Source organism: Nylanderia fulva, unplaced genomic scaffold, assembly GCF_048542155.1.
Source record: "Nylanderia fulva isolate GAGA-0341 unplaced genomic scaffold, ASM4854215v1 Scaffold7, whole genome shotgun sequence".
Lineage (NCBI taxonomy): Eukaryota > Metazoa > Arthropoda > Insecta > Hymenoptera > Formicidae > Nylanderia > Nylanderia fulva.
Window position 1 is genome coordinate 4,541,894 of NW_028190807.1, and position 26,467 is coordinate 4,568,360.

The 26,467-nt window shown below is 35.7% G+C and overlaps 2 protein-coding genes and 1 long non-coding RNA gene across 3 annotated transcripts in view; 2 read left to right on the forward strand and 1 right to left on the reverse strand.

The window, feature by feature from the left end:
• Ten-a (Teneurin-a transmembrane protein) overlaps nt 1-26,467 on the forward strand; it is a 472,969-nt gene that overhangs the window by 59,043 nt on the left and 387,459 nt on the right. The window lies entirely within an intron of this gene.
• The window catches only part of LOC146720411 (uncharacterized), a 146,408-nt gene that overhangs the window by 58,297 nt on the left and 61,644 nt on the right, over nt 1-26,467 (reverse strand). The gene's annotated exons all lie outside the window — the stretch shown is intronic.
• Nucleotides 4,155-7,845, forward strand: LOC114939680 (esterase FE4). The gene is made up of 9 exons (XM_029314068.2): nt 4,155-4,948; nt 5,126-5,414; nt 5,530-5,715; nt 5,828-6,027; nt 6,261-6,429; nt 6,508-6,674; nt 6,818-6,962; nt 7,275-7,407; nt 7,493-7,845. Exons 1-9 carry the CDS (start codon nt 4,757-4,759, stop codon nt 7,653-7,655), a joined length of 1,644 nt encoding a protein of 547 aa, XP_029169901.1. The 5' UTR covers nt 4,155-4,756; the 3' UTR covers nt 7,656-7,845.

The window sequence follows — 26,467 nt, forward strand, 5'->3', positions numbered from 1 at the left end:
ACTCACCGAAATAAAGCACCCCGATGGTGAGAGGCGAAGGGACTCACCGAAATAAAGCACCCCGATGGTGAGAGGCGAGGGGACTCACCGAAATAAAAGCACCCCGATGGTGAGAGAAAATGGCAAAAACTAATTTTTACTGATTACATCTATCACGATTCGAAAAAATGTCTCCGACAAAACTTACGTATTTTTTTCCAAGGAATCCGAATTTGCAATAAAAAATGGGGGTTCCCATTTAAAATTTCAAAGTTGACACCCGCCCCACCCCTAAGGGGTGGGTTAATTTTTACACAGGCAGACGTCCCCCTTGATAATGTTAAAAGTTTATTTGGGACATTTTTTCGTACAATGCTTATTTTTCGAAATATTTAGTTGTCTCAAGTTAAATGGGACACCCTGTATATATATTGACACTCGAAAAGATTTTAATTTCAGCTCGTCCGAGAGAGAACTGATCTTTAAAATATGTCGCCTACTATATTGCGTTACAAACAATATTCATGTTACAAACAATATACGCTTTAATATAATTCCGAGCAAAACATAAAACTACATTTTCCAATTCGCATACCATACGATTCTCGACTAAGGGCGATGAAACGACGGGTAAAAGGGTTCGCGCGCGAAACTTAATAAATTAATCCTGTAAACATGGAGTCGCGTTTCGCTGGTTATTCCGTGCGTGCATCATGGACACATGTACATACATACAATATATACGCGTCCATGATGGCAATGGTCGGATGCAATACGTGTTCGCGGCTTTAGTAGTGCAAGTTCCGCGGAAAATATTAGTGTGCACAACGTTTTGTGTTCCTCCCCTCCCCACGTGATATATTTACTTAATAAACGTTTCCCCGAACGGCAGGAAAATTTAAATTAAATTTATTCAGCGAAAACAGTGCGTAGGCACGAGGGCGGCCGCAACATTGTTTGCGGGCGAACGAAATGCACAAAACGGGATGACAGTGCGAGAGAGCAAGTGCGCAAGTGGAATGAGGCGACCAGGAAGGACAAATGGATACGGAGGAAGGGAACAGAAGAGTTAAAGTAGTGACTGAATGGAGGGAGATAGAGGAAGATGAACGGGGAGAAAGAGTGCTAAATATAACGCGAGAAGGAAAGAGCCGCCAAAAGAATCGACTGTTATAAAATGAAGTGAAAAGCTCGAGGGAGAGAGAGAAGGGTGATGGCGCACTTGAGTGACAGCGGCTCGTTGAATTGGTCGTGAGGAGAAAAAATGCAAAAATATGCTCTCGACATGCTTTCCATATACGACGGAAATGTGTCAAATACGCGCGTGCTCTGTCCTCCGTTCGAGTTCGAACCGGAACCATCCAGGGGAGGAGCGATGATGTCGATGGCGCACGATGGTGACAAAGTGTGGATGCAACGGCCCAACACGCAAAAAAAAAATATTCATCCGCGTTCCATTTCGCGCCGGCTTTTGGCACTTGGCCGCCCGGTTGTCGCGTTGTTTTCGTATTATCTGAAATTTTTCCGGTGTCAGTGGCTCGTAATTCGAACGTACAACGATCGGTTAAACGGCTCACGACTGTCCACCCATACGTTCATAAATTCGCGTGCGGGTCTCTTTTATTACTATCGCGATACGTTTCGCAAACTGTACAACCGCGTCCGCACGATTGAGCGTTTAATCACTCGCATGTGATGAAAAATTATTGTTTATTAATTTATTGCGTTTCTTTTATAAGCTGCTTGTGTCTTGCGTGCAAAATGCATAATCAAATTATAATTTACATTAAAAATAAATTTTTTCGAATACCATGTATGTATATGTTGATTAATTGACAGACGAATTGAGATATACTTACAGAAAAAAAGGAATCCTTGATTAAAGTATATTTTTATTCTTGAACGCTATTTGATTGATTTGAGCATAGAGTGCTCTTTGTAATCACATATTTTCATTTGCCTTAATAATAAATAAGTTTGTGTGAAGTATATTTTATCCTTAAGATATATTCTGGTTTTAAAAATCGCATATGGTAAAAACAAACTCAGTCACATTTGAACTAAGAATTATTATATATACTTGAAAGTACCGCTTATATCCGATGCTCACTTGTCACTTGTCCTGCAATATTTATAAGTAAATTTCAGCTTCAACCAAGAATATTTTGCACTTTGTTTTAAGGATAAATTATCCATTATTCAAAATTATTTATATTTGGCGCTATTATAAGGATAAAATATACTTGAATCAAGGCATATTTGCATTCTTTCAAGGATACTGTTTTTTCTGTGCTCTTTGAAACAACGCCAACAATAAGAAGAAAGATTTGCCATTGTAAACACAATTTGCCATTTTATTATATATAAAAGAGACTAAATAATGGTACAATTTAAATATCTGTTATACATTTACAGACTTGGACTAATTGTAAGTTGGTTGACTCGGAATGGATGCTGGCATTAACGTTCACCTCAAATTGCTACCTTCACACTTCGCTTGTTTCTTGAAAATTAGCATGTTGATTAAAATTTGACTTGAAAGTTGCTTTGAAACGCGAAACTGGGCCATAAGTTTCTCAGGTGGAAAACGCGTAGAAGCGAGAGCCGTCGATGCTCGTGGACAAAGTGGTCATATTTCGCAAGTGTCCCATGTCTACCCTTTTGTCTTTTCCCTAGCGGCAACCATTGAAAGCAGCTTGCTGTAAGCGGATATTCTATTTAGGAAAAAAGTTGGAAGCATGCTTAAAGTTGGTACCTTGCCATTGTATAAAACTGCTTATCGATCGGCTTGTCTCCTCCTTCTTTATTATTATATAAATCCACTTCGTTTGAATATGTAAAACTAATTTATTTCTATATTTACTTTCTTCACGGATCAAAGAATATATATATATATATATATATATATATATATATATATACACTTTTAAAATATTTTTATTTAGCGGAAAAGATACAACACATGATCGAAATAGCCGAAAGAAAGGCGCAACGGATGGAATATGTATCTATCAGCTGTTTTGCATTAGTTCAATCGAATGCGATGGCGCATTTTTGATGAAAGCAATGCCTCGTCGTTTTTTCACGAGAATCGTCGATGTTGGCGGAGGAACTCTTCATGGAAAATCACGTTGAAGTTTGAAAAATTCGATGGCACGCTCGAAACAGACTGAAGTTCACTCGGGGGAACGCTGGGTGGACGGCTCTGCAATTGCTCACGGAACGTATCTTCCTTCTCCCCGGCACGGCGAACAGATTGTCAGAGGAAACCGTCGGATCGTTCGTTAAAGCGGAAAATCACGCGCGCACGAGATTTACTCCGATTTCATATTTTTTTGTTTCAATTGCGTCCGCGTTCACTGATTTATCGCGCGGGATACAGAAAGTGCTTCATTCCCGATCATACATTAAATACTTATGTTACTAAATTTTTAAATGAACAAGATTTTTTTCCATTTGAGAATATGCTAAAGACTAGGATATTCTTAATGTCTTTTAATTGACACGTGAAATTACGTCGTGTTTGTCACCGTGAATCTTAATTATGTAGTAAATTCGGAAATCTTTCTCTCTCTTCTCGACCTTAATTACCACTTAACTCATAAAATTTGCATTAAGTATACATGCCTTAATTATTGTGGCATACTATTCAAAATGGTTTTTAGTTTATGCAGCTTTATATATATTTTGCCTCATTTTTTCCCTTTATCTGCTATCCTATTTGCGCGAATATATATATATATATATATATATATACACACACACACACACACACACACACACACACACACACACACACACACATACATACAATATATGTATATATATAAGTTATAGAAATTCATTCCGAGTGCATTTTGTACGTTCTGCCTTGAAATTCTATTTCAAATTTTTCGCCGCAGCAATAATATTATGATTCTCTCTGTATTTCTAAGATATATTCAAATATATAATATTATTATATAACATTATCGTTTATCGAAGAAGTGTTCAATCTTAAAATGCTTAAAATAACTTGAATGTAAAATTATTGTAAAATTATACATCTATAATCGATAAGTAGACAGATTTAGATAAATGCAAAAGTGTCATCGTATGGAAAATTTCCAGTTTATTGGGTTATAATGATAAAGACATTTCATAATTGTATAATTATTGAAAATTCATCAAAATATCGTGCAAGAATTCTTATATGATTTTTTAAATGCTCAAGAAAATCATATCATTTAACAAAATATGATATAAATAATTACTCATATAGCATAATGACTACTTAGAATTAATTTATGAATGAGATAGATAATAAACGTGGTAACGCTGTTTATAAATAAGGTTTACAAGAATCTAGGTCGTGCTTAGATACATCTACGCATCTAATTGCAGAAGACAACAATGAAAAGCAATTTATCTCTTATCTGTAATTTCTTTAAAAACCATATGCAGTTTATGCCTTACATTACAATAATTTTCAGGAAGTATATTATGAGTCTATAATGAAGATTATGTATCGAGGTTAAAGATAAACTGAGGAAATCCGACCTGACGATTTTATTTGAAAACTCGATGTTACAATTACAGTTGACACGCGAGATTATAGAAGCCTCTCATAAATTGCAATACAATAACTCGTTCACGCTATTATATTCTCTGAATCGTGTGCGTGTGTGTACGTGATTGCGTAAATATAATCCGCGCTATAACTTATTCTTCTGCTCATGAGTATGTGTTCCAACGCTATAAAAAGCGTACAACAAGACAATCATTTTGCAGTGTTAAAATGTGGTTTGACAAGTTCGTGTTTTGTGCGTTTATAATCGCATGGATCAACGCCGAGGAAGATATTCAATTAGAAATTCCTCAGGGATTTTTAAAGGGTCTAAAGACCAATACCGTTTTGCAGGGCAAAACGTACTTTAGTTTTAAAGGAATACCCTACGCGAAACCCAATGTTGGCCTTAATAAATTCCAGGTAAGTTGATTATAAAAATTTATTTGCATGCATATATATATCTACTTTAGTAAATTATGCATTTCTATACTTAAAATGCGAAAGAAAATATTTAAAAAAACTCGTATTTATTATTATTAAATAAATTAATAATTTAAATAATTTAAATAATAATATTTCGAACCTTAAATTTGTAAGATGCCGGAGCCAGCTGGCAACTGGGAAGGCATGTATGACGCAACTTATCATCGTTCGTCTTGTCCATTCTTTTGTATAATACAACAAGACCTGATAGGCGAAGAAGATTGTCTTTATCTTAATGTTTACACACCGGTATTGAACAAAGATGCTCGTAAAGCCGTTATGGTATGGTTCCATGGCGGTTTTTTCAACAGTGGTCTCGGGGATAATCTTTACTTTGGTCCCGATTTTCTAATCGAACAAGATGTCATTCTTGTAACGCTTAATTATAGACTCGGTCCAATCGGTAAGTGAGTATTGTTCTTCAATAAATGTATACAAAATAAGTCACACTGTGTTTAAATAATTGTGTCATCTTGAAAATTGTCAAGACTTATAAAAACTGAATTATCCATTTATAGGGTTTTTAAATACTGGTGACAAAAATGCACCTGGTAACGCTGGATTAAAGGATCAGGTAATGGCTCTTAAATGGGTCAAGGATAATATACATTATTTTGGCGGCTGTCCCAACCGAGTTACGATCTTCGGCCAAAATGCGGGTGCGAGTTCCGTCCAGTTTCATATGATGTCTCCTATGTCAGACGGTAATATTAAAATAACAATAAATTTTAGTTATATATAGCGTGTATAATAATTCTTATTATACACACATATCAAGATAAAATATAACGTATATTACAATTTATTGCGTTACAGGTTTATTCAACAGTGCCATTCAACAGAGCGGAAGCGCGGTAAATACATGGGCAATTTCTTACAATCCCAGGGAATTAGCTTTTAAATTGGGGGATAAACTCGATATTGAGACGACTGATTCTGCCGAGTTGGTTGCTAAACTCGCAGAGTTTCATCCGAAAGACTTAATCGCGGCCAGTGATGAAATAATGAAAACCGAGGTATGTAATTTCTTGATAACATTCGTTAACGTTATATATCATTCACTAAATGTGAACTAGATCTCTTGTTATGCATATTAATACCAATATGGGAGGTTTAGTATTACGTTAATTTAAGTTTACGATACGAATGTACGTAATTACATACGTAATACACACGTAATTAACGCGAACATCAATTACACTAATGAGTACTGATCGCCGGTAATTCGCATTCGATTACGTTACTGCAGAACACTATGAACGGCCGCTTATCAGCGTTCCTTCCATCGGTTGAAGTTGATCTAGGACAGGAAATATTTCTGCCCGACGATCCCTGGACGCTCCTAAAATCTGGAAAAATTGCCAACGTGCCCGTTATGGCTGGGATTACGGCGGACGAGTCTGTTTTCTTCGTTCAGAGTAATGACTAACATGATATTACACGCAGCAGTTACACGCTCGGCGTCATGTAAACGATATCAAAACATCTGTTTCCAGTGATGCTCGGTAATATCGATCAGATGAATGAGCACTTCGAGAACTTTCTGCCAGTCGACTTGAATGTAACCGATGCCGGGCATAAGAACGAACTGGGTGCAAGCCTGAAGAGCTTCTACTTCGGGGATAAGTCGATCTCCACGGAAACGACGAAAGAGTTCACGATGGTGAGTACTTAACGTTAATCGCTTGACTTAACGTTCGTCCTGCTATCGTAAAAATTTGCGCAAACAGTTCCCTCCCCTTCTCCCCCTCCCCTCCTGTCAAGTTTAACGACGTGAATATTAACGTTGCTGTTTGTGCATTTTAGATGTTGGACGACATCATGTTTGACGCAGCGACCGCACTCAGTGTAGATATATTAAGCTCCCGAATTTCGGCACCAATTTACGAGTATTTATTTTCTTACGAAGCTCCATTCGGTATGATAAAAACTCTGGTGCAAGTGGAGGAAGGTGAGTTATGATTTCCATGTCGTAAAAATATTATATTCGCTCTATTACAATTTATTGCGTTATTGCCCTCGTGATACTGCAGTGAAAGTACATCCAGTTTAATTAATTCTGTTTATTCATAATTGTTGTCCCGTTGTTTAAGATAGGCGTTTCCCATGGTGACGATTTGACTTATGATTTCCATGTCATAAAAATATTATATTCGCTCTATTACAATTCATTACGTTATTGCCCTCGTGATACTGTAGTGAAAGTACATCCAGTTTAATTAATTCTGTTTATTCATAATTGTTGTCCCGTTGTTCAACATAGGCGTTTCCCATGGTGACGATTTGACTTATGAATTCTATTCGGATGCTTTGAAAAATGTGCCACAACCCGATTCACCTGCCGAGAGGATGATGCGTATTTTTACCACTTTATTGACAAACTTTGCAAAAGACGGGTGTGTTGATTGAGCAATTTTTAGTTTACTTTAAATTAATCAAATCATAAGTATAAAATAGAAAATCTAATTGTGATATTTTCAGGAATCCGACATCAAATATGAATGAGTATGTAACTGTAAACTGGGAACCCAGAGGAAAAGAGGATAATTACATGAATATTAATCAAGATTTAAAAATGGAGAAAGGCTTAATGCAAGATAGAATAGACTTTTGGATGAATTTGTACAAAAATGTTATTGGTTAAAAATATACGAATAGATTAATTTACGAGGATGCAGTACAAATATGCTGACTACATCGAACCTCATAATTAATAAATAATAATGTATAATTATTCTTATAAGGAACAATATATGTATACATAATATATGTATAATATATGTATAATATATTATAAAAAGAAATTGCAAATATATTTAGATATATAAAAAATATATGTCGGCTCTTAATATTATTAATAATAATAATAATAATACATAAATTTTTAAATCGGCCAATAAAGCCCAAGCGCGAAAAATTAAATCTTCGGAACTGTATCTCTTGGTTTGAGATTACTAAGTTCCATATATAAAATAATCTCGAACTTACATATGGAGAAAAATAGGCGAGAAAAATATAGGTTCGAATTCCCGCTTCAGCGACTTTTCGGACCTATATTTTTCTCGCCTATTTTTCTCTATATGTAAGTTCGAGATTAATTTATATATGGAACTTAGTAATCTCAAACCAAGAGATACAGTTCCGAAGAATTAATTTTTCGCGCTTGGGTTCTATTAGCCGATTTAAAAATTCATGTATTATATTTAGATATGTTACCTGAAAGCATTAATGTGAAATATTTATCTTGAGGAATCGAAAATCAATACAATCTTGATAAAATCTGAATTCTAAAATATCTAATTAAAATCGGCAATTAAATTTTCCAATTTTGATATCATTAGCCTTCTCGATATCAAGGAGCATCGTGATAAAAAATTTTAGTTCATTATTATTACATATTTTACATTATATACTTACGCTCACCGCTGTTACATTTGCGGCAAGCGGAATTGTTGAAAGAGAAACATCAAGTCGATATATCTGAAATAGCAAAATAGTTGCGGAGAGGAATGTTGATGCCACCTCGAGTAGATCCTTAGCAGGTTGGTTACTGCGGTTGAGATTGGCAATTTGTAGTATCCCTTTCTCTCTCTCTCTCTCTCGCTTTCATACCGCACACCTCATACCTTTTCTCGCGGTGGTCAGAGATATATCTGGTGTGGCGTGGTTAGTCACGCACGCACGGTCTCTCGCACGCGTACATTCAGCGACCCGCTGGCTGACGTATCGGATGAAAGGAAAATTTATGCCTTGTCAGAGCGTTACGAACCAAATGGTAACAAATAGGGCCGCTGTACAGCCGCCGCGCCCGTCCATCGCGGACAAGAAACTCTTCTGTCGTTATCGTGCATGCGCGCACGCGGCCAGGGGTGAACAATTCGCGGATATAATCGCGCGAAATGGAAATTATTGCGGCTAACGCGCCGCGTCGTTGCAGCTGTTACTCGTGTTGCCGCCAATATCCTTTTTCATGCAGGATCGCACGAAAAGTTTTCGTATAACGAGGTGAAATCGTGCGGACGAGATGCGCGCGAGGCAAGTCTTTAACGAAATTATACGTTCGCTTTTGGCAAAAACACAAAATAATCGACAACTTTTATTCGCGCAATTTTATTCGAGCGAATCGGCAAGATACGATGCGCATATATATATATATATATATATATATATATATATATATATATATATGCATATGTCGACGAAATGAATAAAAGAATCGACGAATGGCGGGGAAACAGAAAATGGCGCGTACATGACATCAATCTCGTGAAATACACATTTGATGCATGTGTGTATATGACTGAACAATCTTGAGACGCGACAGCTGTGTTTCGTCGCTGCTATTTTATGATGTAATCACGAGCGGAATAGAAATCGGTCGCGCTGTGAATCGTTCGCGAACTTTAATGCCTTGTTTTCGAGAGAGAGTTTTCCGCGGGAAGTCACGCGGAATACGAAAAACACCACGGACATTGCCACGGGTATATTGATCGCCGGTATATACGGGTGCAGTTTTGACTGCGGGACCTGTGCGCGCGAATGCAATCGATCATCTCGCCACGGGCGAAGAAAGTCTGCACCGGTGCCGACGCGCCTGAATAAGCGATATTGTTAAACGGAGTTTTCATTCTTCACCGTCAATGGGATTGCGCGCAATGATGTTGCTGTCTCTGCAGGATTGACCGATCGGAAATACCGGGAAATTGATGAGTCTTACGGGGGTCTCTATAAAGCTCCTCTCTCTCTCTCTCTCAACTTTCATCTCAACAATTTAATATCTCGTCTACACGACAGGGCGAAGAAACGTTATTTGCTCGCGCGTCGTCTCGCTTTTGCGAAAGGAAATTTCGCTCGCGTTTTCTCCCGACGCGTTTTGACGTTTTCGCGGAAACGACGCGACGCGGTACAAATAGGAAAAGCGCATGAATAATATACGACGAGGCGAGACGAGACGATATATAAATATATCGCTGGAAAATGCTCGTCAATATCTTAATCTGCTCCATTTAGCGTCATACAAGTTTCCTCGCGAACCCATTATGGGCTGGTACTCGGGCGTATTCGACGATACGACGCCGCGCCGTTGCCTATCCCATCCTAGCCTAGGAGCCGTTATGCCCGTCTTAACAAGCGGACAAACTCGGTTTGACGATGCCATAATTCGCACAGAAATGCGAAGCGCACTGAACGCTTGGCGACGACACTTGACGAGATAAGCGTGCTTATTTACGATGGTTTGCAATTTGGAAACGCCAAGTTGTGAACTATTAGCCGCTCCGAACAAGAGCGAACTTCAAAACTGGGTGATTTCATGAGAATTATTTGACGAGAGAATTATCAGCGTTTATATGCGTAATTTCTCGAACGCTTGTATATACGACAATATTCTGTTTTTTTTATTGTGCCTGTCAATTGTTTACTGTTCAATTGTGCGGGTGTCAATTTTATCGCGCCCGACTTAATTCGGATTTAATTCGGCTACAAGTTATCCCTCCCGTTCGTTTGATCAGGTGACGTTGAGATTATATATTAGTTACCGCGCACACTCAGACATCTATCCTTTTCGACGCTCAAGGCGAATGCAACCTCTACGTGCGGTGTAGAGTCCCAGACAAACATTTACGTTTCCAGCCTGGCACGGCAATTTCTCCAACGTAATGCATTTGATCGCATTTGGATTAGTCCCGATCTTTAACCGCAATGTGAATATTGAAATCCTTAGATCGTGTCGACCCAATTTGAGTGTCTCTTGACTTCATCGATATCATAAGAGAATAATGTTTAATCTATAGATAACGTGCAATGGTCTGAATTAGATATGATCTGCGATTTGAACAGAAATACATAATTTTTATTCAATTAATAGATTATTTTTATGTACATTTTGGTTGGTGCAAATGAAAAAAATAGACGATACACGCGCAGTGATTTAATTTGTTATATATGATTTTTTTAGTCATTCGAATATATTCTATCTAGAAATAAAAATATATATAGAATAACGTACGCTGAAAAATATTACAGTAGCAGCTCGGGAACAAAAGAGAATTCGCAACAAATCTACAGAACGAAAGGAAATTAAAATGACAGTCGACTCTGCCGCCGTCCTTCTTTCATATATGGGTAAAAAATTCGGTCAAATCTCTGAATGTGTTCAATGAATGCGCGAAACGGCGGGGCGAAATTAGTTTATTCGAGTGAAATGTCACGCGCATCTCTCTCTCATTTTTTTTCAAGGCAGTATTGAATTTGCAAGCCCTTCATATTCTCTTCTCTTCGTAAATTATTTTCAATATAAAATTTTCATATCTTAAATTCTCATAGAAATCTAAATCGCGATTCTTGTGTAACAATAACTTGCTTTAATTAATATTAGTGCATAATATATGTATATTGTATTTTATCTTTGAAAAATTTTTCCTATAAAATTCATTCATTATTTTCATTGTTATCTTTAGAAAAAAATATTGAAATTAATGCTTAGAGAATAATAGATTCCCTTTAATGCATCATTGTGAGAAATTGTGTGACTTAATACACGGTAAATGAGTTAGATATTAGTCGTTTAACGATAGTTCCCGACAAATATGAGGGACAGTATGAAACAACGCAAATGTTTGTACTGTATTACGGCGCTGCTACCGCACCCATTTCCGACAATGTGTGTGCATGTGACACACGCGAGCATATATACATATGTTTTAATGCTCGCGCTCCACATGCGAATATCGCGATAAAGTAGGAAAAATGAAATGCTATTGATCCATTAACGACTTGGTCGATAAATAATAATGGCTTAACGATTTCCTATAATTATGAGTGGTAGCTCGTAATTGAACGTGTGAGATTTATCGTTTGTGGTACAGTATGCGTGTGTTTTTCATCTCCATGATACTCACTTTTTCGACCGAACGAGCGCGCGACTTTCGCTTTTATATAAAAGCGTATCCATATATTTAAATTATCCCTGCAGTAAAAGCTGATTAAGTATTCGATAGAAGTTAATGGCCATTTTACATCGTTGAATAATTTCTATAGACGTTGTAATAACTTATGAAATTTCTACATAAACCTGTCTAATATCGTAACGTTGAGTAGAGATACGAGAGGAGAGAGAATGCATATACGATATTCTACATAATAAACATTGTGCTCTATACTATACGCTGATATATGTAACACATGCTTTCACATACGCACAATACATCCACCAATGGCCTATTATTTATATACATAGTTCCGAGAGAACGTTGGTTCACAACATCACAATTAAATACATATTCCCTGATTTATGCGATATATAACATTTATGCGACATCCGCACATGTATGATATACAAACGTAACACCGCGATCCGATCAAAGATGAATTTAATTACGAGTAACAGCACTCATCTATGCTAAACGTAAAGCTGTTTTCTTTTTTCTTCCTTTCTCTCTCCCTCGCGAGCCTTTGCAGGTGCGCGCGTAATTTGCAAAACACCGAGCAAATAATTCTATGATGTATTTACATTATCGTTATTCAACGCCGACGCGGTGACGGCGCGGCGTAGCAATCGAGCCACGTTGGTCGGATGTCATTGTTTGCCCATCCCCTAAGGCTAACCACCGTCACCCACAATATTACAGAATTACTACATGCCCCGTCCGTTCGTCGTCGCCTCTCGCTCGAACCAATATCGTGTACATTACGTACGTACATCGACGGACTCCGCCGCCTCCAATATTAGTTCCGATGCCAGTGCGGAAATTGCATTGATAATGCTAATTAAATTGGTTTGTTTGTTAATTGGACCTGTAAAGGTCCCGATCCTTGTGTGTGTCCTGGTAGATTACCCCGGTCTATCGATCCATCGGGACGCGTTCGGCCGCGTTAAATCAAGCGTGATCCTCGGCACCGGGTCGATATACAACAATATGTTGTCGGCCTCTCTGCTCTACGTTCCGTGTCACATATAGTTTTGGAGAACAATTTTCGATTTACCGTCGTATCGCGCGTTTATATCGCGTCGGATATTGGATAGTGTCGAGTTAATTACCAGATTACGTATCACGTCGCGCGCCAAGGTAACTTTATCTGTCCCACTTCAGATATACAATATATATTTATACGTGACGGGTTTAAGTAGAAACAAGTTATTAATTGATTGAATCAATGTAATCAGCTACACACACACACACACACACACATATATATATATATATATATATATATATATATATATATGGAAACGTGGAAATGCATATTTTCTGTCATAATAAATATGCAATAATGCAGTGTAGCATAAATTTGTATAATTATATGGATTATATAAAGATAGTCTCGTAATCATTACAATATTAGTATAATATATAAAGAAACTCAATAAATTGGAGATTATTGAAATGAATGACCTTATTTTAGAAGTATATTGAACCATCATTTTCCCCTCTCGCGATAAAGTCTTGCAATAACTTATGAAATTGATGAAAAAATACTATTCGTTTCGTTTCAAACGATATTTATATTCATAGTGTATCGTGTATCCTTGTTTTCCAATTTGAATCTTTCGCGAAGACTAGGACGTGTCCTCGTCCTAGTCACGAATGATCGACGTAATGTACCAGTTATAGCCAACATTGAAGAATCTTACAAGCGGATAGTTGAAACGTGTATAATGTTCGTGTATCTCTGTATATAAATCAATAGCACCTTTGTAGAATGTATACGCGTAAACTTATGCGAATATATAATTTAATCGTTTGCATAAATGCATGAAATTTATTTAGATGATAAGAGATTTTGTTTGATATTTACGAAGTATAAATGAATGTAAGCGTCTATCAGTAAGCGCTTTTCAAAGATATAACGATTCGATTAAAAATAGAAAAAAATGAATTTTGCTCGTAGATGCACTCAAATCATTAATTGTAAGTCTTCGTTTCAATATGTAACCGTTCGCGCATCAGACATTACATTTAATTAAAAAATAAATTTTAATATTTTTCTCATCAAACAACTCGCGTAATATTTAATATATCAAGATATACAGATTAATGTAATTAAATATCAATCTGCTCATCAAGTATTTTCGTAAACTTTTATCTGCACAACGTTATACTTATTAACTATATTAAATGTTAACTAAGATTGTACACAGATTATCCATGATACGGCTCGGTGAAACAAGAATGATTAATAGCCAAAGTTTATCACACGAAAATAGTCATAAGATACGGGGAGGGTTAGCTGCGTGAAATCCGTCGGGACCTATAGAGCATTATATGTCCGAAAATAGGTCGTTGTTTTGGTGCAACAGCTTGGTCAATGTGCAAATCAATTATAACGCGTTTAAACAGAATCGCGTAGCGCGAAACAATGTGCCAGTTCGAACGTGACGTGTGCAGTTGCGTTGATATATACCGAGTTAATACCACCCCTGAAATATATTATGTCATAAATAATTTATACAGTGCAATGATTACCAAGTCCAATTTGTAGAGCGATTTGCGCACTCGATGAAACCATACAGCGTCGCGTGCGGACATAAAACGAATATTGGAATTAATCTCGCGATTGGTTACAAATCCGTAAGTCAACAGCAATTTATTCAATTCGTTCTATTGTTTCGTAATAATCTCGCGACGTCAGTCAAAAATTTCGTGCACAGCATTATTTGCAATTATAACTTTGCAAGGAATTATTTGCGAGTGCGCGAGAATGTTTCTTCGGTTTATGTCTTTCTCATTTATATCTATTTATGCTGTGTTTGTGATCCCGCGAGAATAACATAACTAATTTCCATGCAGAAACTTCGAAGCAAATATCGAAAAATTCTCGTATATACAATGCAAAGCGCATCCCATCGGCTTTGTCGATGCAAGCGCTATTTTGCCGTCACGCTGAAAATGAATACGATTTCACCTGCACTCGATAATTTTATTTTATATTCCGCGAGAGATAAATCTGAAAAATACTTGTATTAATAATCCGCTAATCGGATTGTGATAACGATATCAGCGGCTGTATGCTGCAATGCGTTCATCAATTGTCATTACAAAGTCGATTCGCAAAATTATCCGTTAGGAATTTGGCTTGTTACATTTATATATGTTCAGCACATTTTTATATAATACTTATTTTGTTCGATATGATTTAACATCTATTACGGATAATACAAACGTGAAAAAAAATAACATCTTTTTTATTCGATGCGCATCTCACCACTCCATCGTTTCCTTTGTTATGTAGCTCGAGATATTCCGTGAGTATCCCTTGCATCTCGCTATAAAAATCTTGCCGTTCGAGCTCGGGGATTATTATCAGCACTTATTATCGTTCACCTTGGCGATAGAGATTACAGAATCATCCACGCGGTAAAACGGCCCAATTTGCCACTCGAGTGAACCTTGCAACTATACCCAGCGCGTTGTATGAGAATGAGAAAAAAATAGAGATGAAAAAGCGGAGGAGAGAAAGAGAGATCGCCCGGCTGATTATCCGAGTTCAACCAATCTTCATCATGCAGCTGTTTTTCTCATCCTGCGAGACGCCGCTGCCAGGCACCGTTTCCTTTCCGCGAACGGCGAAAGAAGTCTCTGGCGACTCTCGGAAAGTGGGCACGCTATTTTTCCCTGAGAATTAACCAACCTTGGCAATTGGCGTTCATAAACAGTGCTCATGGATTCACCAGCGCCGGTGGCGATACGTGTGGCGGTCCTATCGGCCGCAAGAAAAGTCTGTCCGTGCCCCAAGACAAAAGTATCCACTTCCGAGCTATTTTATCTTAACTGCCGCAGGTTTTCTCAACCCGTCGAGCTCTCTGTGTCTTCCTTCCGCATATGCTTCTCTGTCTTCAGTATATATATATATATATATATATATATATATATATATGTGTGTGTGTGTGTGTGTATCTCTCTTTCTCTCTCACTCGGTCTGAGCCGGGCACAGAATGGAGAGAGGATAAGAAGGTAGTTAGTATGAGGAGACATTAGTGGCGGCAACTGGGGCGACTGAGCTTCTCTTGCGCTTCTGCGACCGCCTGTCTCCCTTGCTACCCTACTTCGAGTTCCTCCCGCGGTCCGTTCACCTCTCATTCCCGCCGGCACTGCCACCATCCACTTTGCCTCGCTACCCTATCCTGCATCCCCCTCCCCATTGCCGCGTCCCTAGATTTCATCCCCGCGCCACAACGGGAATCAATAGTGAAACGCCAGAGAAGACTACCTGCCAAGGTAGTGTCGGACAGACACCGAGTTTGTCTCGGTTACATTCTGTCGACTTGCTGCGAGCCCCCGACGCGGAAAAATATATTGCGTTTTGCAAAGAATGTCTGTAAAGTTGTGACAGGACCGGCCGTATGGAAGTAGCGCTTGTTATCGTTTTATTGCGTTTAAACAAGAACACTACGTCGCTCAGTGTAACAAATAAAATACTTTTTATGCGGTATAATTTGACCTGTATAATTTATACGCTGAATTCTTTATTAAGATTATCTTCACGTTCCATTAAAAATTTATAATTGTTTTTCCTTCTTCTTAAATCATATTTCTAATAATGGAATTATAATAATTGATTTGAGAAATAATAAGCCATATAAATTTCGCAAAATTAAACAATATTACAAGTTTTTCAAATTTGGCATTGTGAGCTAATTCTTCAATTTTGATGACCCGTATATATAATTACAATGTAAAATAAAAAGTTCTAAAAAATATCTAAAAAGATGAATGAAATAATCATTGCTTAGATATGAATCATAGTAAATCATCTACACGTACGTCTACCACCCATATACGTGCACTATGTAGGTTGGTATACCTATAGTATTTTCCTGTAATCCCGAATATTTATGTGCATGCTTCGCGAATAATAATTCGACATCCAGTGTAATCTCGTTATTGCGACTTTGCAACGTTTTCATTAAAATCTATCGACGGGAAGAAAAATGTTCTTACGGAAGGATATACCGAGCGCGCGGTGAGAACGATGTTACCCAGGAATTGTGTCACGTCCTTGTACCGTGCTAGAATGTGACAAAATGTTCGTATGCACAGCTACGTGGAAGGGAAATACAATGTATTTCGACAGTCCCTTCCATCGGCGATGTGGGACAGCTAGAAAAGTGTATATCGCTTGACTGGTAAATAAAGCCGCAACACACAACACAATGACACCTTATCCAACGATCTATAACGAAACAAATGGAGTGCCGAACAGCGAAATCTTGCGGATTGCTCCACTTGCATATTGCTACCTCGACGTTCCTTCACTGCTGAATGTACAATAATTAATACCGTTACTATCGGCTGAAAATATCTTTAATGTATTTTTCAGCTTGAGCGATGGTTTAGTTTCTCGTGACACGCATTAATCTGACATTACGATCGATGGAAGGAATTCGTTTTAATAATTTTGCGAGACTCGCGCGTCTCTTGAACATAAGATTTCTAGAAATTTTTTTCTTGTTTGTCTTAAAATACTTAAGTAATGAACTTGCATGTATGTCTACAGTATCGTTAGCAAGTACGGGAAAATGAAATTATGATAAATGACATTAGCCCAACACAATCTCTACTGAGTAGCTATTTTTAATATCGCTATCTTTCTACGATATTACATATGGCATGCAATGCTAGCATGCAATGGTAGCAGAAAACGTTTACTGCTTTAATTCAGTTCACTTTCAGTGGTTTGATGTGCATCCTAGCATCAAGCTTTTAATTAACTATATAAGTCCTTAGTAATTTAAAGCAACCAACGTTTTTCCTCAACAGATAGTAATTTTATTTTACGTAAAGTAAAGCTAAATATATGTTTCTCCAAAACCTTCCGATATAATCGCAGTTTCGTTTGCTTCCCCTATATCTAATATGCAAAGTCCTCAAGAATAGAAACTCTTGCATTCGTCAGATACGTTATACAGATATGGGTATGCGTTAACCATCGGTTAACACGCTACAGGGACTTATTATTCGCAAGTATAACAAAGGTCAGCCGTCTAAAACTATTTAAAAATAAAGTACATTTTTAGCATTTGCATTTTAAGATGCTTTACGTAAGAAAATTGTGACGATTGCGTTTATTCTAAAATAAACCTAATGAAAGTAAAATTATAAATAGATTCCGCAAATTATAAGTTTCACGTAAAAAACATGTACGTGTGCGATGACGCACGTATATGTACGTATATATGCAAAAGATTTTTATCACAAACATGCAAATCTTAAAAATATTTCAGAATTTTACACATAAATGTATTAAGTAAATTAATGAAAGAAAAATTGCATATAATATATATAGTAATAAAATACAATCAAAAATATAAATTTTACTAAAATTAATTGCCGAGATTGCCGGATCCAATATAATCCCATACAATCCATTTACACGGAATGCTCCGTAATTGAACTGAATGACCACAGGTATGCGAACTTGCGATTGATCTCCAACAGATCTGCCGTTTCCGCATATAAACTGGTTCGCGATGCACGTAATTAATCCGACGAGAAAATGAGCCTGCATAATGATATCAAGGTCGTAAGTAATACGGTACTGGAGAATTTATTTTGAAATTCATATCGCGATGAAAGGAATAAACGTGGAAAAATTTCCGTCATTCGTAATGAGATTATGAGTTTGCGCGTAACGAGTTTAGTCCAACTTTTATAATGTCGATAGAATCTACGTCGGATTTAAATATCGATTACGTAGAAAAACGAGATAATGTAAAAGACGTTGGTCTCTTTTTTCTAAATTAAAACAAAAACGGAATGCGCGCATACCAAAATATCTTATTTATTTAGCTTATTTCAATGTGCATTAATTAAACAAAATTTTATAGCAAACATTATTAACGGTACTGAAAATACGACAGATTATTGTATTATCGATTACAATAATGAACGAATTATCGCACTTCCAAAGTCGCTACGTTATGCGAGACGTTACACCACTCTCGGCGTAATTAACCACATGTGTTACGGCGCCAAAGGAGATATTGGGACGTGATCATACCTCGCAATACAGGCCGCACATTCGATACGAGATTCAGACTGGCTACGATATTATTGCGCTTGTTATAAACAGCGTACTCGAGCGGTAGTTAATCAGAATTGAATTTAAAGGTCTCCAGGTAATGGGTGTGTTATATGGAATAACTAAATAATTGTTGTATTTCATAGACTTAAATTTATGCCTAGAAAAATATAATAGAAAAGAAATAATAAAAACAAAAAAAGAAAAAAGAAAACAAAAAAAGAACCTTACTAGATGTTATTGTAGTGTGTACTTAAAATTAATCTATGTTTTATAAATATTCATGTACGTGAATTACATTGCATTGGAAAGTAAAAATAATTATTGATCATATAATTTTACAATACTTTGAAGCTATTAAATTTAACGTTTATATAAAATGGTACATTAATACAATTTTAGCACATTTAATATATCTGCTAAAATTGGATTAGTTAATAAAAAAATACAATTTTAGAAAATGTCGATAAGATTTTCTATACTTGAGATGTCAATATTAATTTTAAATCGAGAGAGTCACACATTTTGTGAAAAAGAACTAAAATATTCATATTCAATAATTCTTATATATCTCGATAAATTTTCATATATTCAGGAGAGTACGTAAAACATTTTCTATAATTTCGGAGAAGTTCAAGTTGATATTATTATCGTGCTCTATATTTTATGCAAGTAAAAATTGAAAAGCTTTTTAAGACTAACGTGTACGATGGTATCTGGTTTCTCGGGTATTATCGGTAATTATACCTTTCACGAACAGTAATACACCTGATAGGAGGCATACTCGTGGGTGGTATAACGTATAACATCGGATTACGTAGGTGAAAAGTGGTAGCGAGGCGAGGGACGCGTCTCTGACACGCAATTCAGCTTCTTCGAAAGCCAAGCGAGCGTGGAAACGTTTGACATGAAAGCTCTTACGTTAACTTCGTGCCTGTTTTCTTTCGCATATGTTTTTTGCTTGTGCTTCTTCCGCGTAATTTTTACAATTCATATTTTCTTTTTGCATAAATCTATGACTAAAATCATGATTAGTATGACGAAGTTTGCAAGTTATAATATATATATCTATTTTCATATTTTATTTTTATATTTGTTTTTTTGCGTATATATGTATCGACTGTGTCGAGGTAGAATACCGCACAGTCGTTAGAGTGATGTGTCACGTGTAGCATCGTCTTCTCTCTGTTTTTGCTGTCGGGGTGAGTGTTCTTCCCGGTTTTTAATTTATAATTCTTGTGGATTTTATACGTTTAATTTATACTATGTTGATTAGTGTTGGTAAGGGAGTCACTGCTCTGCTTCCTTCCTGACGATGGTCACCGTTAGGGAGACACTCCGACGGCCGGACGGTTTGAATAGGGAGGAGGATGATATTTAATTTATTTGCGGATTGTATGTATACAAGTTTTATAATTTTCTGATTGTACCGATTATCTTTTATTTTTGTTTCTTTGTACTTTGCAGCTACTGAAGAAGACCCGAAGTGGGTCGAAACGTTTAGAATTTAATAAATGAGTTTGATTTGAGATCTCATTTTAATTTATTAATTTTGTGCATGTCATCCGCACAGGCTCCGATTGCCGTCGAGATTTTATTTTTATTGTAACACAATAATTCGAGCCGAGATTAACAGTTTTTTTTTATATATATATCTATATGTCTACGCAAATCCATCTAACGAAAATAAATAAATATGCATGATAATTGAACGTAGTTTGCAATATGGAAGAGGGGAGAAAGGGGGAACCAATCTCCATCCTTTTTTTATTTTCAGATTTTTATTGCAAATTGTGGTTTGGGTGGTTGATACATGCAAGCACAATTTGCAATAAAAATATCGAATAAAAAAATGTAGATTGATTCCATATTGTTTAGTATGTCTTTAGAAAAAAATGTATATAATTGTTATAAAACAATATATAAATATTGTTATATATGTAACATCTTTAATTAATAAATACTTAAAGTTATACATGTCAAAGTTATACGTATGTATTATTTCGCGAACCATAATGATGTATTAATATCTCGTGATAATTATGCTTTAATGAACTCTCGCAAACTGTTAAACTTTGATTTTGGAATTAAACTTCTACTTCAAGCATTATGAAAATTTTAACTTTGTTATAATTTACTTATATCAATTTCAAATATATACTTTTAAATTGTAATAACAGCATATAACATTACACGCCTAACAATTTCGATTATAATTATAGTAAACGATGTAGAAAATTGCTCGATCATATCAATTGATGGATCTTTAGGAAAGGAATATCATATAGATGTTCTTTGCTCTATGAGACAGACAGAGAGAAAGAGGGAAAGGAGGGAGAATTTTAATGGTCAAAACGTAGTAGAACGACGGAAAATAAGATGTCCATCGTTAACGAGACGTCATTAAACGGATGCAATTATTGATGAAAGTAAGTAAAATCTCTAGCGAGAAGATATTTCGTGATTTATTTATTACGTCATTAAAGACCGTTCTTACAACGGACTTTACAACTTCCGCTTGAATCTTATCATTAATAATATTTTTTTATCACAATCCTCAATAATAAAATAAAACCTCTTGTTTACAAAGTTCATATGATTTATCTGAAACAAGTAAATCATTCTTCCGAGTTCTCTAGTCAAAATAAATTAAATGTCAAACTATTTTAATTATCAAAGAAAATGCGATCTGATAACAGCAAAGATAAGTATAATCAGGATGAAGTACAAGTTGCTTGAGTTTTTGCAAACTAGTGATGAGAGAATTATAAAAGACCATTCGAGATAGATGAAGTGTAAAAGCTAACGTAGATGCAAATGCCGACGCAACGAACGTGTATAGTTTTCTTGAGTAACATACGAAATTCCCTGCTATCCCTACGTCTCTTCTATCTACATCTCACTTGGTTACTCACGGGTTTACTTACTCCCTGGAGATACAAGTGTGACATTTTTATCTGCACGCCAACCCTCCAGCAATTTCAGACCGTTTCTCCGCGTTCTTTCCGCCATTTACTCTAGTTGAACATGAGAAAGTAGTGAGAGAGCGGAGCCACAGCTGTGTAATTGCAATTAGTTCAAATAAGAATATCTCGCGTTGATTGAGCGTTTTATGTTGCGCTTATAATAAATTAACAATTACTAGGAGTACGTAAAAAAATGCTTTCTCTTGCTTTCTTTCTTTTTCATATACTTTTTGAATGCTAACAATAAGACAAAGAAACGTCAGAGAACTATTAAGAGATAATTCTTCTTTTATTCATTTGGTTTGTTAAATTGATATAATTTTATATATTATATTTATATTAAGTAATAAGTGATCTTGTTATAATATATGAATGTATAAATTATATATATATATATATATATAATTATATATTATATATATATCTGTATGTACGGGTATATTATGTAATGTATACAGATATGCGTAATTTATTCAGTATATGTATCTATATGACTGAACCCGCAAGAGCACGAATAAAATTTGGGTTTTACGTCGTATGCACAGATGCCAGTTTCAATATGAAAGTCTCTGCTAAGCCTCTCGTTTGAAACATAAATTGTTCGATATATATCGCAGTTTTAAGATTACATTTTTTGTGATGATAATATTATCATACATTATTTAATGTAAAATTTTAATGTCATTATATTTAAAAAAATTATATCTATTAAGAGAAATCTTTATTTTAATAATTTTTCATATATAAGAACGAGTATATATGTGCATTATATGAATCATATATGTACATTTTATCACATTATACATAAATTCTTTCTATGTTACTCTATTATAACGTATTTCGATAACGAGGTTTCGATAATATTGCTAGATAATTGATTAATTAGCGTTCGGAATAAAAGCTTTCAGATAATTGCTTTCTTTTCATCCCAACTGCATCACACCGTGAATCGAAATATGTAGCCTATATTTAACAATAAGCCGCGCGGAGATGAAAAAGAACACAAGTGAAACGAGATCGCAAATTTAGGAGGAGAAATTACGACGATGTATACGTATATATACATATATATATATATATATATATATATATATATATACACACACTTGGTCGTATATATAGCGTATCTATTAACAATGTAAATGCATGTGTCCCGCACGTGCAATGTAATACTAACTAGAAGCGAGATATGTAATTCCATTGTTCGCAATTGTGCCTTCTGTTAAAACTTGAATACGTGTCGTGTCGTTGCGCCGGGATTTATATTATAGAGGGGAGAGGGTGTCGTCGGGTGCGCGCACGAAAAACACGGTTTATTTTTAATTTCGTGTGTAGCCGCCGTCACACACAGCAGCCGGGATTATGCTCGTATTAATATCTTCGCGTGACCATTCGCGATATTAAAAGGCGAGCGATGCTTTCGAATTTGCTGGGTATTATCACTGGGCATGAAACGCCCGCGTTTGTGCACTCGATAGAACACGCGATAAATGTGTGTGTGTGTGTGTGTGTGTGTGTGCATGTGTGGACTCCGAGAGACTTTTTAAAATACTGTCTTATACTTATGGTGACGTTACATTATTTCTCGTTTCCGTGTGTGTAAAGCATATCATTTCATAGAAGGTCATAAATAATTGAGAGTTCTGGCTTTATTTTTAATAGTTCGAGAGTTCTTAATAGTTTAAACAAGTACACTGAAAAAAATTATTAAATTAATAAATATTTAATTCAATACGTTCAAATAAATGATTTATTTGAATGTATTGAACTAAATATTTGTTAATTTAACAAACTTTTTTTCAGTGTAGTTTTGATGACTAAATCAAAGGAAATACCTAAGGACAAAACTCATATCCCCAATTCACGTTGTTCTACGACATTTTCCATATCAATATTTTCACGAATTTAAAAGATTTATAGTTCTACAAAAGTTTCAAAAAGAGTTCTGCCTTTTAGAAATAAAAAATATTAATTAAAACCAAATACTAGCGAATTCTATTACTTCAATCTATCGAAGTAAAACACCGTTCGATTTTCAAGAGTTCTGCTTAATACAAAATAACTCTGGTATATAGGTTCTGAGCATATACATACTATTTCAAAGTTCTAATAATAAAAAATAATTAAAAAAAAATTTTAACAATTATTTTATCTGAAAAACTAGTATTTTCGAATATAAAGGTGAGCTGCTGGTTCTATTTCGAGAGTTTTGCTTATTATGAAATAGTTATCGTACAGTTATATACATGCACAATGCCTTTCCAAATGACTATGATTATACAAGAACAGTTTCATAAGAAGCAACTACAATTAGCTCCCTTTTATATTCAAAAATACGAGTTTTTCGATAAAATATTTGTTTATAAAATTTTCTAATTATTTTTTTCAACAAAACTTTTTAAAAGGCATTGTACATGCTCAGAACTATATCAGAATTATTTCGTAATAAGTAGAGCTCTTGAAAATCGAGCAGCGTTAAGATATTTGTTGGTGTTTATTTGAGTCTAATTAATATTTTTTATTCCTAAAAAGCAGATGTTTTTTTAGAACTCTTGTAGAATCATAAATATTTTAAATTCGTACAATTATTGCTAAGGAAAATGTCGTGGGACAAAGTTTTATGCTGCGTGAAATTGCTATATTCTTAGGCATTTTCTTTGGTTTAATCGCCAGAACTAATTGTTTAAATGTGATCAATAACTAATTCAAAATAAAAAAAACTCTTAATTATTTATGATCTTTCATGAAATGATATGCTAGTTTCACACACACACACACACACACACACACACACATACACACACATCTCGTTTCCTTCTCGCGTCGCAAAATAAGAAATATTTCGACGCGACGATGAATAAGTAATTTTGTATCGTCATCTCGGCTCGATTCCATTTTGCCATCGAAATTAAATGCTAACATTATCGTACAGTCGCCACAACAGGCGCGAAAACAGAAGGCCATTAAGAAGCATTAAAAAGCTTTAGCGTCTCGCAGCGAACCGTAACATCGTTAAAACCGCGGGCGATGGCAGGAATAAATATCAGGGTTTTCCCGTAGTATTCCCGTTCGGTTAGGTAAAATGGATGAAGTGTAGTTAGCACATGCTTACGAAAACTGTTCGGCCTGCCTATAACCGCGCTAACAATAGCCTGATCGTGTACACGCATATATCAGTAATAAAGTGAAGCAACTGTAAGCCCCTTAGGTAGACCGTGCACGGTGGTATAACTAGAGATTATACCATCCTAGTTCTCGCTCCTCATAAATTGATATTAAGGTTCCATTACAATGTAAAGCATTTTTTTGAAATTTCGGGCCCGCGGCTGAATTAAACCGCTAGCGCTAAATTTTGCCCTGCAAAACGTCTCAACGTTTCTTCGTATATTTCGGGGGGAACAAAGAGGAACTTCGAGTTTCCTCTTCCTCGAATACATAATTACATGCAAGACAACGTTGTAAATTTGACGGGACTCCGATTGCGTGCTCCGTGCCGATAATTCAATAAAAACGATTCGGATTAAGTTCCTCGTTCAACTCTTTGGAGAGCAACAATTGATAAAGCCGGTATTAGCAGTGCTCGCTGTAACGAGGTATTTTCCTCTTGTTACGAGTAATCGGATGTTCCGGCTTGTATGTATTTTCAATGTGATCGTTATCTGGAGAATTGTGCAAGAACCAATACGCACAGCACGTCGAAGTCTTTGGATGTCTTAGCTGATCATTATAAAAAAGTAGTTTCAATTTGTCCTTTTCTTATTGTATTAAAACTATGCTGTGTGTGTGTGTGTGTGTGATTACTAGTATATTTTAGTAAATCAACAAAAACACATTGTTGCTATCCGGAAAATATATCGAGTTATATTACTAGTGTTATTAATATCAGATATTACATTTCACGTAATATCTGAGTAATTTTAAGAGCGAAAGACTGCGCGCGCATAATATACAATATAATATATCGAACATTATCGTACACAGTATGATAGGCACAGAATAATTTCATCGAAAAAATATTATATTAATTCACGAATGTGAAAATTCTGACGTTTTCGTATACTTTCATATACTTATATGTAGGTAAATGTAAAACTTTACTCGGTGCACGCGAAACGACATGCAACGCGATCGTATTTTAGTCACTTTAGTATCAAAACTCGTTTCGCTACGTATCCTTCATGTCTACTCTGGGATATTACATCTATTTAAATATTTACGCTTTACCTTGCATGAAGCATAGCTTATGCGTCCTCTGTGAAACTTAGTCGCGACATACTACTATACATAGTCGCGTATTTAATGCTCCAAGAGATCTTTATAATAATTTGGTCACTTAATGCACTTGTAAATGGTAAGATGTTATGAATCGCTCGAAATGTAATCTCGACCCCAAGTGGAATCGGATCAGCGGGAGAGAGAAACGAATTATTTCTTCATTTTACAACGTCATGTCTCGTCATAAAGAAAATGT

Bases quoted from the DNA above. Each gene is read 5' to 3' on its own strand.
- LOC114939680 (XM_029314068.2), top strand. From the start codon at position 4,757: ATGTGGTTTGACAAGTTCGTGTTTTGTGCGTTTATAATCGCATGGATC. The intron at 6,430-6,507 runs GTAATGACTAAC...ATCTGTTTCCAG, and splicing joins GTCTGTTTTCTTCGTTCAGA to TGATGCTCGGTAATATCGAT. The intron at 7,408-7,492 runs GTGTGTTGATTG...TGATATTTTCAG, and splicing joins ACAAACTTTGCAAAAGACGG to GAATCCGACATCAAATATGA.